Source organism: Zalophus californianus, chromosome 6, assembly GCF_009762305.2.
Source record: "Zalophus californianus isolate mZalCal1 chromosome 6, mZalCal1.pri.v2, whole genome shotgun sequence".
NCBI lineage: Eukaryota > Metazoa > Chordata > Mammalia > Carnivora > Otariidae > Zalophus > Zalophus californianus.
This window is the reverse complement of record NC_045600.1, coordinates 129,029,007-129,042,210: the sequence shown is the minus strand read 5'-3', so window position 1 is coordinate 129,042,210 and position 13,204 is coordinate 129,029,007. Positions and strand designations below refer to the sequence as shown.

Below are 13,204 nucleotides of genomic sequence, written 5' to 3'. Positions count from 1 at the left end.
CCCAGGTTGGGTCTAAAGGGACTCGATGTAAAGGGAGAGTTCCAATTCAATGGGAAAATCTCTAAGAAACCTGCCCATGCTGGAGTTTTCCTGAAACTCTGCTGAGATGAAGGGAAGACAGTTTCCTTGAATGCTGTTCGTAATTTTCAATAAATACTGCCTTGTAAAATCTCAGAAAAATGTCAGCAGGGCTGAGACAACTGGCAGGGGAGAAGGGTGCATGGTGTGGCCTTGGGGAAGCAGGTGTCCAGCCAACAGGCCTGTCCGCATCAGCCGTACCAACACCAAGGCCCAGTTTCTAACCCCATTGTTTCTTCTGGTGTTTTTCTTTTCTTTCTTTTTTTTTTTTTTTTTAATACTCCAAGAGCCCTCTGAGAAAGGCAGGATCTCTCCCAGATGAAGAAATGGAGGGCCAGGCAATGTATATTACTTGCTCATTCCTGGTCGCAGCTACCAGACCTGGACCCAGAACCCAGGCCTCTCCCCTGCTCCCGGCTTCTTCAACAACCAGCTGGTCAGAAACAGCCAAAAATCCACAGGAAGGCCAAAGTAAATATCATCTGAATCACTGAACAAGTGGCCACCTAATGACATTTTAAATAACACCTCCCTTTTGTATAGAGCTTATGAGTTTCCAAAGCTGTTTTGTGCACACGTCTGGTTGCCACTAAGGAATGATATGGGACTGCCCTAAGAAACATTCTAAAGATGCCCAACTCTGGCCCAGAAAGACTGGCTGGTCCACGGTCACCCAGGCCACTTAATACCGCATCCAACATCTTCCTTCCCACTACACACGATGCCTCCCCAATGACGCCGTTTTCTTTTAAAATAAAATTTTAAAATGTCAAGACTACTTAAAAAAGGTATTTTTGTTGTTTTCTCAAAACCAGTGGGTAACCTAATGACCGGGTACAGTTTTAATCAATCACAAATGGGACTTTTAGTACAGCACCTTCCTCCAACCCCACCGGGACTCTTCGAGAGGCCTGAGGGCATTCTTGGCCATCCAATGTCCTGGTTACAGCCAACGAGACCCCTTCCCTTATTAATCAAATGTTCACAGACACGCCTGTGGAAGGATAGCATAAAAGTGTGTGCTGGGTCAAAGAAACCATCCTTTTCCTGGCTTCCACCCTGGCTGGACAGAAAGAACAGCTACCTGTGGGGTCTGGCCTTTGATTTATTTCATACACTTCATGGTTTAGGCAAGCCTACCAATTTGGGATTCCTTGGCTCTTCATGACTAGCTAGAATACATGAGCTCCTTGGGTCTTTAACTGGGCCAACCATTAAATAATAGCTATTTATAGCTACCACACTGACTTCTAAACCAGGGAGAAGAACCTTCCTGGCCAACATACCTAAATGTTGCTGAAAGCAACACAGCAAAGGCCCAGACTTGCCTTTTAATACCAAACAACCGGGTCTCCAGGTAATTGATCACAATAATTCAAGAGTTTGGTTATACTCAAGAGAAAAATAAGCCTGTTGCTGATAAATAAGCAGCTTCAAAATATCACCCCGGGCCCTGGAGAGCAGTGAACACACTTCAAAATTCTTTCACTAGGCGATTTCAGGAGATCTGAACAACTCTTTGGAGGAAAAAGGTAGAAAAAAAAGGAAATGGAAGCCCAGGTGTAAAAGTGCACCCACTACACAGCTACTTGCAAGTACAACCTGATTTGGGGATTCCTGGAAACTGGTCCAGGTGTCTCCCACCTTGGCGAGGTGCTCCATCATAAACCGGCACACCTAAGGATCATAACCATCCCTGGAGACCAAGGATGGGGTGCAAAGTCCCCACTTTCACAGGATGTGAATCGATTTTTGACTTTCCTTTAATTCAACCATATTCCAAGTAGATTCATACTAAGGAAGTCCCACCATACCAAAAAAAACATCTTTTCCCACAAAGGATGAATGAGTCGATACATAAGCAGCCCCTGACTGCTGGGGCTGAGGCACCTCCAAAGCACACCAGGTCACCTTTCTCATCAGAACCCAAAGCTCAAGGGCAGCAAGCTCCTGGCCCAGAGGGGTGGTGGATTATTTCTAGGACACGATGTGGATGCTCTTGATGGCAGCCACGCCTCAGTCCTGCATTCCCTGAGTTCCCCAGATGCAAAAGGAAGGCAACCAAGACCCCCACCTGAACCCCACGGGTGGCCTTGTCCTCAGTGCAACACAACCGCACCCTCCCAGCAGAACCCCCAGCAGAAGCCACGCGTTCAGAAGAGGAGGGGCGGGGCGAGGGAGACAGGAGGGGAAAGAGCAGCAGAAGGAAGCCCCAACAGCGTCATTCTTACTTTTCTGGCAACGGTTTGTAGTCCAGCAACGATAGTTGTACTCGTTGTTGATGGTTGTCTTCTCACACAAGGGCTTCTCCTCCATTGTCCCCGGACACAGGTCCCCACATTCCTTTGGGGGTTTGTTGCCCACGATGTAGTTATTGGACACGGCATCCAGGATCAGGGACCAGTCCACCGTGGAGAGGTAACAGAGGTCGGCATTCTTCTCAATCCTGATGGCCCCCCGAGTAATGTTCCTCAGATTGTAAAGCCCAATATCCTTGAGATTGGTCATCTCAAAGATGACCAGGGCGTAGTTGTAGAAGAGCTTCCAGCCGCGGATGACCGTGAGGTTCGGGAAGAGGTCCCCAAGGCTCTCAAGGCCGGCCACGCGGAACAGCAGCAGGTACTCGGTGATGACCGTGAGCTTGGGGAAGCGGTAGCTGCGGTAGTCCTCTGCCTTGGAGATGAGCAGGATGTGGAGGTAGCCCTCGATCACCGTGCAGTTCTCCAGACGCTTCAGCTGCTGATAGTCGTTGCGGATGTCGATGCCCGGCCCGCAGACTGAGGGGAGACAAGAGGGCGAGGGCGGGACATGTCTGAGTTACAAGGAAATCGTTTTTAGAACTATCTCCCAACCCACAATATGGCCAGTTTTCAGGTCACCTATAGTATTATGATGAAGGAAAGAAGACTCTGTTCTTTGCTGCAGACTAACGTTAGGTATATAGGCTGTCAGCCGCCATTCACGAAGTGTCTGCACTGGGCCAGACATCGTGCAACACACTCAGTGACCATGGGAGATGTCATCCCCATCCTACTTATGTATAAACCACAGCTTAGAGCCCAGGGTCACACAGGAGCACAGACGAGAGTCAAGGTTACACAGTCAAGGCTCCCTAGCTGCCAGGCTGCAAACTCCCCATGCCTCCTGCACAGCCCCAGTACCCAAGTCTGAACAAACAGCTCAGCAACCAAGAAACAACAACTTAGTACTGCATTCAGCCTCAAGGACACCAAGCAATAACGTCTACACTGGAGAACAGTCACTGTGACTTACAAAGTAGGGACCCAAAGAAGCAAGTTCTCACATTTCTTGCTACCATCTGATACGGGCCACGTGGCCTTGTGTTCTTCCCCAAAACTGTATGAATATAGATACAAAGCCTAATTTAACAGAAAGACAAGAATGCATGATTTCTAAGAATAAAAGAGGTATGCCATCTCAACTTCAATAAAATATTTTAAGAAAACAAGCTTCCTATAGAAAGGTTTGGTAAAAGACAGCAAAAAAAAGACAGTAAAAATCATCAATATCTCAGCATCCAAAGATAATCACTATTAACAGTGTCTATACCACTGATCCTTTCTCTAGAAATAATTTAATTAAGGTAAAGGAAGTCAGACAAGAATATCTTCCTGCACTTCATATAAATATTTTACCAAGTCAATAAATGTCCTTCTATGTTATCACTTTAAGGAGATCGTAATTCTAGGGTACAAATATGCACCATGAGTTCTCTTATTTTTTTTTAATTTTTTTTTTATTTGAAGAGAGAGAGAGCGAGCATGAGCAGGAGGAGGAGCAGAGGGAGAAGGGGAGGGAGATCATCTCCAGCTGACTCCGCACTTAGTGCAGAGTCCAACGCGGGCCTTGATTCCATGACCCAGAGATCATGACCTGAGCCAAAACCAAGAGTCAGACGCTCACCAACTGAACCACCCAGGTGCCCCTAGTTCTTTTATTGTTTTAAACTAATCCCCTATCGTCGGATATTTAGTTTTTCACATCATAAACACCACTCCAGTGAACATTCTCGGCAAATATCCAAGACTATTTTCTTGGGATAAATCTCTAGAAGTAGAATTGCTGGACCAAGGCATCTGCAGATTTGAAGAGCTTTTGATACAACAGGCTCAATACTGGAAATTTTATTTTTTAAAATACTAGACATGTACACAGACACAAACCTTGGTTAATATCCTTTCTTACGATTTAATAATCTCAAGCCTTCCATTAAAACTTCTCAGAGTCAAGTTTTCTGATTGATGTAATTCATTAATTTCTGGAGCACGCAACATGTATGATGCTGTAAGACATGCAAAGACGCCATGTCTGCCCTCTGAAGAGACTCGTGGTGAAGGCCAGGAGCTAAGACCCATGACAAACAATTGCCGTATGAAGCAGAAGGTGGTCAGTGGTGTGCACACTGAAAATCCACTCTAGATGTGAATGGAACTAAGCAGGACAGACAGGGGTAGCCTTGGAGCTTCCTGCAGAGAGAAGGTCCTTTCTATTGCAGCGCCCAGGAAAGCTCTACGCATGCCCTGGCTCCTGTAAGATGGGTGGGATTTAAAACTTGGGTATTAAGGGGCCCCTGGGTGGCTCAGTTGGTCAAGCGTCTGCCTTCAGCTCAGGTCATGATCCCTGGGTCCTGGGATCATGCCCCACAATGGGCTCCCTGCTCAGCAGGAAGTCTGCTTCTCCTTCCAACCCTCCCCCCTCTCGTGCTCTCTCTCAAATAAATAAATAAAAATCATTAAAAAAATAAAACTGGGTATTAACATTCCAGAGGCCAGAGAAAAGGGAGAACAAGATATACTCGAGGGACAGCAACACTGATGGCCGGGGATGTAGAGAAGAGCAGAGGAAATGAGTTTGGTAGAGTCCAAGTCATAAAAGGTAACAGGTGGGGATGGAAACTTTCATCTAAGGAATGAGCCCCCTTCTCAAGACTCTTGAGTGCGAGAGAAGTCCAAGGGAGGCCTTTTTTGGAGGAATATTCTGGTATATAAGACAATATAAGACAGAATCAAAGTGGAGCAGGTGAGGGAAAAGGGGAGAGAGGTCCAGCAGGGCTTAGAGCCATTGACAAGAAATGGACAGAGAATGGCAGGCAGGGGATGGGGTCCGGGGGACCCAAGAGCTGAGGAGCGGGCAAGGCTTGAGAACCTAGAACCTGAAACCTCATTTGGTCCAATTCCCTTCTTTTACTGATAAGAAAATTAAGCCTCTACAATAGAGAAGAGAAGGGGAGAAACCAGCACTCTAAGAAGCTCTGAGAACGTTCCATGCCGGACAAAGGCTGTGAAGGGAGCTTTGTTTCATTTTGTTTCACCTCATGTGATGCTTTCAATAGTACCTCACACTACGTAATATCATCGCCACTTTGAAGGTGAGGAAGCAGATTTGGAGAAGTCAAGCCATCCTTCACGGTAAAACTTGACACATGGTTTCTGGATAGTCCCAGCTCTTAGCATCCTCACCAACTGGTTACCTCCAAACCACTCCAACGAAGCTTCTGCCCCAATCATGATACCGAACCACTCTTTGCAAAGCCCCTGATAACATTATCAAAGCCAATGACCGGTCCCTGTCCTCATGTGACTTGACCTTTCAGCCACTTGACATTGCCTCCTTCTCGAGGCCTGATTCCACACACCCACTTCCCCTCTTCTCCTACCTGACCTCTAAGTGCTGACCTCTGGCCTCAGCCTCCCCCTCTCGGTCCTCTCATGTGGACAAGTGCCACCCACACCCTGGATGATTGTCAAATGCATGTCATTGGCAGCTCTAGAGTTGCACATCCATCTGCGTACTCAACATCTCCATTTAGGTGTCTATAATTCACTCTCTTCCCCCCACAAAATCCGCCTCCTGCACTCTCATAGCTTGGTCGGTGGCCCTCCCATTCTCCGAATTGCACGGGTCAAAAATCTAAGGGTCATTCCTGATTCTCGTCTCCCCTTACACTGCACATACCCAGTCCTCTTGGGCCTTGTGCTAACCGCAGAGTCAGACAAGAGAGACACACGCTTTATGTTCTCACTTACACGTAGAATCGAAAAAAGCCAAATGCAGAGAAAGATGAGTTAGAATGGTAGTTGTAAGGGGCTGGAAGGTGGGGGAAATGGGGAGGTGTTGGTCAAAGGGTACAAACTCTTAGCTCAAAGATAAATAAGATCTAGGGATCTAAGGCACAGCGTGGTGACTAGAATTGACAATACGGTATTCTTGGAAGTTGTTAGAGTAGTAGATCTTAAGTATTATCTCCACACACACAAATTATACCGATGTAAGCGGATGGAGGTGTTAACGAACTTTATCATGGTAATCATTTTGCAAAGCATACGTGTATCTAATCATCACATTGTACACCTTAAACTTATATACATTAGTGTTAATAATATCTCAGAAAAGCTGAAAAAAAAGTCCTCTTGCCACCAGCTTCCAAGCCTGTGGGAAGCTCCCCTGGGGGAGCTGACGCCCCACTTCTTCAGGTCACTGATCCTCGACCGGCCCGTTCACTTCCCTCCCAGTGCATGTCTGCCCTCCTCTGGCCCTCTTCTGAGCCCGGGCTCTCTCCCTCTGGTCTCTCCCCCTGCAGTGTCGGCTCCAGGAGGAGGGAGAATTATTGTCAATCTCCCCCACAATGATGCCCATGCCCCCAGGGCCTGAAGCAGTACTTGGTGCCTGGTGCGCACACCATTAATTCACATGTAGAATGAATGGATTGCACCACAATCTCTACTGCTCGAACCCTGATCTGAGCCACTCTCATCTCTAGCCTCGTCTACAGCAACACCTTCCCTATGGTCCAGTTTCTGTCCCCCAGTCCATCCCTGACCCAGCACCACTCCAAAAGGGCTCGTCCCTGTTGACTTCTACCTCAGCTGCTAGAATGTTCTTGCTTCTCACACTGTGGCCCCCAAGCGCCTTCTCTCCTCATTCCCCTGCTGTCTGGGGTGGCTTCCCCAGTCACATGGATGCCCCCCCCTTCTCATCCCATGGCTCTGCATTCTCATGTCATCTCATCAGAGCTTTGAGAGTTCCCCTCAACTGTCCCCTCCCATTTCCCTATTTTACCATGTTCATAGCACTTTTCGTGTGTGAAAAGTGTCAGGACCTGAAGGGATATATGAGTTGAGTGATCACTGAAATCAGAGGCTCTGTATTGTTTGTTTTCTGCCTGTCTCCCATGCCAAACATCCGGGCATACAGCAACTTCCGTAAAGACGTGCTGCCTGACCGGGGCCAAGGTGAGCCTAAGGTGGAATGGAGAGAACAAAGCATCAATCAGATATTTGCCACCAGAGTACTCTCAAAACCAAGAAATATCACCCAATGATAGCTTCAGGTCAGTGACTCATTGTGGAAGTCTCTTTTGCTTTTGTACTATTCATGTTTTCCTACGCCCAAAGTTTTATATTCCTTCTGTGTCATCATAAATTAAGTATATTAGTTTGCTCTTAAATGATAAACAGAAGTTTTTTATAGAGGATTATTTGGATGCAATCTCTTATTGCATCCAATGTGTGTTTGATCATATTGTAAGGTGTTAGGCAACAATTGATCGCTATCCTTTCCCACAGACCAGAAAATTCAGTACCCAATGAAAGAGCATGAAGACTCATAACCAAAGTTTGCCAAACTTTTATACTGTAATCAAAACAGACACTAGGAAAGAATCGGCTTCCCTCTGTCTCCTGCTCCCCGCCCTGCGCAGACCACTCAGTTAAAAAGGCACAGAGCTGGAGTGGATGGATTCTTCAAGTGAAAGAACTGCCTCCACACTGGACATTTTCCCCCCATTTAGAGAAGAAAAGAAAAAAAAGTTGGAAGAAACTAACCACTTATTCCTGAAGAGAAGACAAGCCCAAGCCACAAAGTGCGAGGCAGGACCCAGCCACCAGCTGTTTTGGATTCTGTTAGGGATACCGTCGGCCTTTGGGGTATTTTGTGATAGGAACAGAAAAAGGAAAACCCAGCTGGACCAGGAATGATAACATAGTGTTCAAAAGGCACAAGCCACAAACAGGAAAGAGAATACAACATGCTTCATCGGTGCCGTGAAGTAATACAAGCATTGAGGGAGTAAAGAGTCCACACAGCGCATGAGAGAGAGACACACCCTTGCTACTATTCACTGATGATTAAAAGGAAATTGCAAAACACTGTTTTTCCCTTTTCAAAGCAGCAGATACCCAAAAAACTCGACTTTAAGAAAGGCGCTGGAATGTGAGATCTCAGGCTGGCCCTGAAAGAATCACCGAAGCTTATGGAAATGAAGGTCAACAGGAAGCAGAGGGAAAGGATGCAGTGGAAGGTAGGGACAGCGGGTCTGGGCAGCAGACCCAAAACCAGTGAACCGCAACAGCAGAACCGAAACAGGTGGAGGACCGCCAGTGTGAGAGCAGAGGGCCCGGGAAGGGGTGAGGATGGGAGGGGCAGGGTGGCCTGGTACCCAAGCCCAGCCCCGTTGGAGGCAGGCAGGCTGGTGAGGGCCTGGGAGGTAGAAATCACTTCCCCCAGAAAGGAGAACGCTCCTACACTGTTGGTGGGAATGCAAGCTGGTGCAACCACTCTGGAAAACAGGATGGAGGTTCCTCAAAAAGTTGAGAATAGAGCTACCCTATGACCCAGCAACTGCACTACTAGGTATTTACCCCAAAGATACAAATGTAGGGATCCGAAGGGGTACGTGCACCCCAATGTTTATAGCAGCAATGTCCACAATAGCCAAACTGTGGAAAGAGCCAAGATGTCCATCGACAGATGAATGGATAAAGAAGATGTGGTATATATACACAATGGAATATTATGCAGCCGTCAAAAGGAATGAGATCTTGCCATTTGCAACGACGCGGATGGAACTGGAAGGTGTCATGCTGAGCGAAATAAGTCAATCAGAGAAAGACATGTATCATATGACCTCACTGATATGAGGAATTCTTAATCTCAGGAAATAGAGGGCTGCTGGAATGGTGGGGGATGGGAGGGATGGGGTGCCTGGGTGATAGACATTGGGGAGGGTATGTGCTATGGTGAGTGCTGTGAATTGTGTAAGACTGTTGAATCACAGATCTGTACCTCTGAAACAAATAATACATTATATATTAAAAAAAAGAAGAAGAAGAAGATAGCAGGAAGGGAAGAATGAAGGGGGGGAATCGGAGGGGGAGACGAACCATGAGAGACTATGGACTCTGAGAAACAGAGAGTTCTAGAGGGGAGCGGGGTGGAGGGATGGGTTAGCCTAATGATGAGTATTAAAGAGGGCACGTACTGAATGGAGCACTGGGTATTATGCACAAACAATGAATCATGGAACACTACATCAAAAACTAATGATATAATGTATGCTGATTAACATAACATGATAAAAAAAAATCACTTCCCCCAAAATAGATTTTTTTTTTAAAGATTTTATTTATTTATTTGACAGAAAGAGACAGTGAGAGAGGGAACACAAGCAGGGGGAGTGGGAAAGGGAGAAGGAGGCTCCCCACTGAGCAGGGAGCCCAACGTGGGGCACGATCCCAAGACCCTGGGATCATGACCTGAGCCGAAAGCAGACGCTTAACCACTGAGCCACCCAGGTGCCCCCCAAAATAAGATTTTTAAATAAAGTCTTTCAGTTGAAAGAGCAGTGCTCCCAATAAATTCCTACATATTTTTAAAACATCAAAAGGCAGAATTTCTGCTCTAGGGACTTAAGTGAATGGCATAAACAAACTATACATATTTGGGAAATAAATCCCTAAGATCTGCTAATATGAGAAGGGTTAGTAACAAGCAATTGTCTGAGAAAACCACCCCCCAAAAAAGCTGCGCATCTAAGGATGTGGACAAGCTATAGAAGGAATTCAGTAACAGCTTTAGTATATGCTCTACGCTAAACACAGTCTTGTGTCCTAGAAAAAGAAAAATGGGATGACTTGGGCCCGAGTCCTAAGTGCTATTTATGGGCTCCTGCCCTCAAGAGGTCACATACCCTTCCTAAGCCTGCAAAATGGGCTGTTCACACGTACCCCAAGGAAGCTGTCCCAAAGATCAGAGAAGTGCTTTTGTGTTCCTGTGGCCAGCACTGAGCTTTAAGCAATGTTACTACATAAACATTCATAAAAAACATTCATCCATTTCGTTGCCCCAAACTAAATATTAACAACATACAACAAAGGGGGAAATGAACAAATTTGTTGATTAGCCTTCTGACACTAATTCCATTAAAGATGATCAGAGGTAGTTACCTAATTAAAATGTTTTTAACTCTGATCAACTCTTCTTTAAAATATGGGACAGTCTTAGCTTATAGATGGAAATAAAACACATAGGGAAGCATCATTAGCATCGTTTTACTAGAGGTCTAGAGGCAGAATGAGTAAACGATAGTCGACCAGTTGTCACCTCTGGTTCTTGGTGGTAAAGTCCAATATAACAAAACCTTCCCCCCACCTCCCGGCATTGGCCCTCTCTACAAGTTCTTTACGTCCCTTAAAATGAATTCTTTGGAACCAGTAAGTTAGTACTATAAAAACTCTGGACTCCGTGAGAGCCACACTGGTTTAAGAGGTTTGGAGGGGACTCATGTGTAACTGAGTTTTGGACAAGCAGACAGAGCAACTACCTCTCCAGCCAGGGGCAAATTAAATGAGGTACAAGTTTTAACAGGTCAATGAGCAGGGCTGCGGGACCACAAAGATGGGGGCCCGTGACTCCCCATCTCTGGGGAGGTGAGGAAGCCCTCTCAGAGGTGGGGATCCCTGAGGATGATCTGAAGAATGAGCAGGGTCTTGTCAGGAAAGGCAGGGGGGCAGGGTGCCAGGCAGAGGGAGGGGCACACGCGTGGAGGTGGCAGTTCTGGGAACCCTCAGGAGGATGGCCTGTGAGACAGGGAGAGAAACAAGAGCAACAACTGGGCAGAAGCTGGGAAGCAGACTGAGAGGAGCCCTTACGATGTCAACTTGGTTTTGCAGGTAGGACAGCCTTCAAAAATCCTGAGCGTTCATCAGAACCACCTGGAGGGCTTGTTAACACACAGACACGCAGGGACCCAAGAATTTGCACTTCTAATAAGTGCCGAGTGATGCGGATCCTGCTGGTCTGGGCACCACCCTGCGAGAACCACTGCCCTAGAAAGTAATCCTTTAACGCCCCCCCCCCCCCCGTCACTGCCCTCCCCACCCACTCCAATTTGCAGTATGGCGCCCATGAAAGCTGTGTACCTGTATTTCTTAATTTGATCTTCACTCTACCAGAAAATCCCCCAAGCAGCCTACAGAAACTGTGTGAAACACAGCAAAGCAGGAGGAGAATGGGGTGGAGATGAAGTGGCCCTGGCACCTCGCTGTCCACCTACAACTGCCGAATCCACAGCCCCTAGCCCATGTTGCCTCAGCACACCCTCCGGGTGTGCAGGGAAGGGGCGGCATAGCTTTCTCCCCGCCCACTCCTTCCCAGACTGCAAAGAACCAAAAAATCAGAAATGGGGGGGGAGGGAGACAGTGTTGTGATAACAAACACCATGGATACTCCAGAGTTTGTTACAGTAGAACTTTCTGTGTAAGTCTAAACACACACAATTCATGTTAAGCCTTTTTATCTTCATGCGTCAATGAGAATGTGTTTACATTGTATATGTACATTGATATTTCACACACCCGGCAAGCAGTCCCCACCACATGACATGTTGGACAGCTACAGACAGTCATAAGAATGTAAGGGATTGCGTCATACAGGTGACTTTCGGAACAGAAATTAAAAATTAAGTGTATTTTTCAATGTGCAAATTGTTCTCCACTGCCCCACAGAAGAGCCATCTCTATCACACATATAAACATAATCTAAAAACCCATTCACACATAAGATGCAGCCCTGAAGGCTCTGAGCATTAGCAGAGTGCGCTACAATGTGGCAAAGAATTCACAAAGTGGGCTGAGATGTTTACATCCTGCCTCTCCAATGAAGAAATGGAAACTTCACTGGGAAATACTTCAAAGATTGGAAGGAACATAAGCCCCAGTGTCCCCATCACATAAAGCATCTGGAACCACACAGACTGGTGCAGAATGAAGCTGTATTTGCTCCAACGGAGGAAAAACACCTATTTTCCTGGGTCTTCATGAAAATAGCTTTGCCTGCTGTGGTGATGATTCCAAACGCCTTTCTGATCTTAAAATATCAAAAGTCCAATATTCTAAGTCCCTGTATTTTTAAAAGCACCTTTATAAGAGCCCTGAATCCTTTGTAACTATTGCCAGTCCCAGTAGCTGATTGCCTTCTTTTAAAAAATATTTTATTTATTTACTTGGGGGGGGGGTGCGGTAGGGGTGTTGGAAGAGGGAGAAGCAGACTCCCCACTGAGCAGACAGCCTGACAGAGGGCTCGATCCCAGAACCCTGGGATCATGACCTGAGCGGAAGGCAGATCCTTAACTGACTGAGCCACCCAGGCGCCCCTAGCTGGTTGCCTTTTTGATGAAGAGGCACACAAGGACTAGACTCCCTTGGTTATACCCCCCCACACACACTATCAGCCACGCAGCCCCCCATGGGCCCTGTGGGAGTCTGCATCAGGCTTCGCTGCCAGGCACCCCCAGGGGGACAATCTCCTCAACACCACCAGGCACACAAGTGCAGGCCAGACAGCACACTGAACCTCCAAATGGGGAATCTGTGCAGCCAGCGGATGGCGCTGTGGAGCCCCAGAGGCTGGGGGAGGGGGAGCTACGGAGCCAGGAGGAGGCAAGCACAGGAACTGCAGCCTGACCTGGAAAATACGGGCTCCTCCTGCCTTCTTGTCCCCTCTCTCTTGACTTTGGGTTTTCTGCTCAGAACCAGGCTAACCTTCCAAATAAAAGTCAGCCCTGTGGCCCCCATCCTGTCTCACAGGCTTTTATAGAACGTGTTACATCATTCCAGTTCACATCCTCATTTCAAAAATATTTTACAATGTTCCAGTTACCTCGAGTGACCTGTACTCTTTCAATTAGCCCCGTTATCTAAACAAGCTGATTATCCGTGTACAAATCCCACTCATCTGCTCCCTCTGCAGCTGGCTGCACTTCTTCATGGATGTGGTGTCAAAGGTGAGTCTCTTGAATTGTTGAGGCCTTTTAGCTGATTTGGGGGCT

General features: G+C 46.9%; 1 protein-coding gene across 1 annotated transcript in view; it reads right to left on the bottom strand.

Annotated features, from left to right (window-relative positions):
- The window catches only part of IGF1R (insulin like growth factor 1 receptor), a 289,584-nt gene that overhangs the window by 232,225 nt on the left and 44,155 nt on the right, over positions 1–13,204 (bottom strand). Inside the window, exon 2 of the mRNA XM_035727932.1 lies at positions 2,310–2,855. Within this exon, the coding sequence (XP_035583825.1) occupies positions 2,310–2,855 (546 nt within the window). The remainder of the gene's footprint in view (positions 1–2,309; positions 2,856–13,204) is intronic.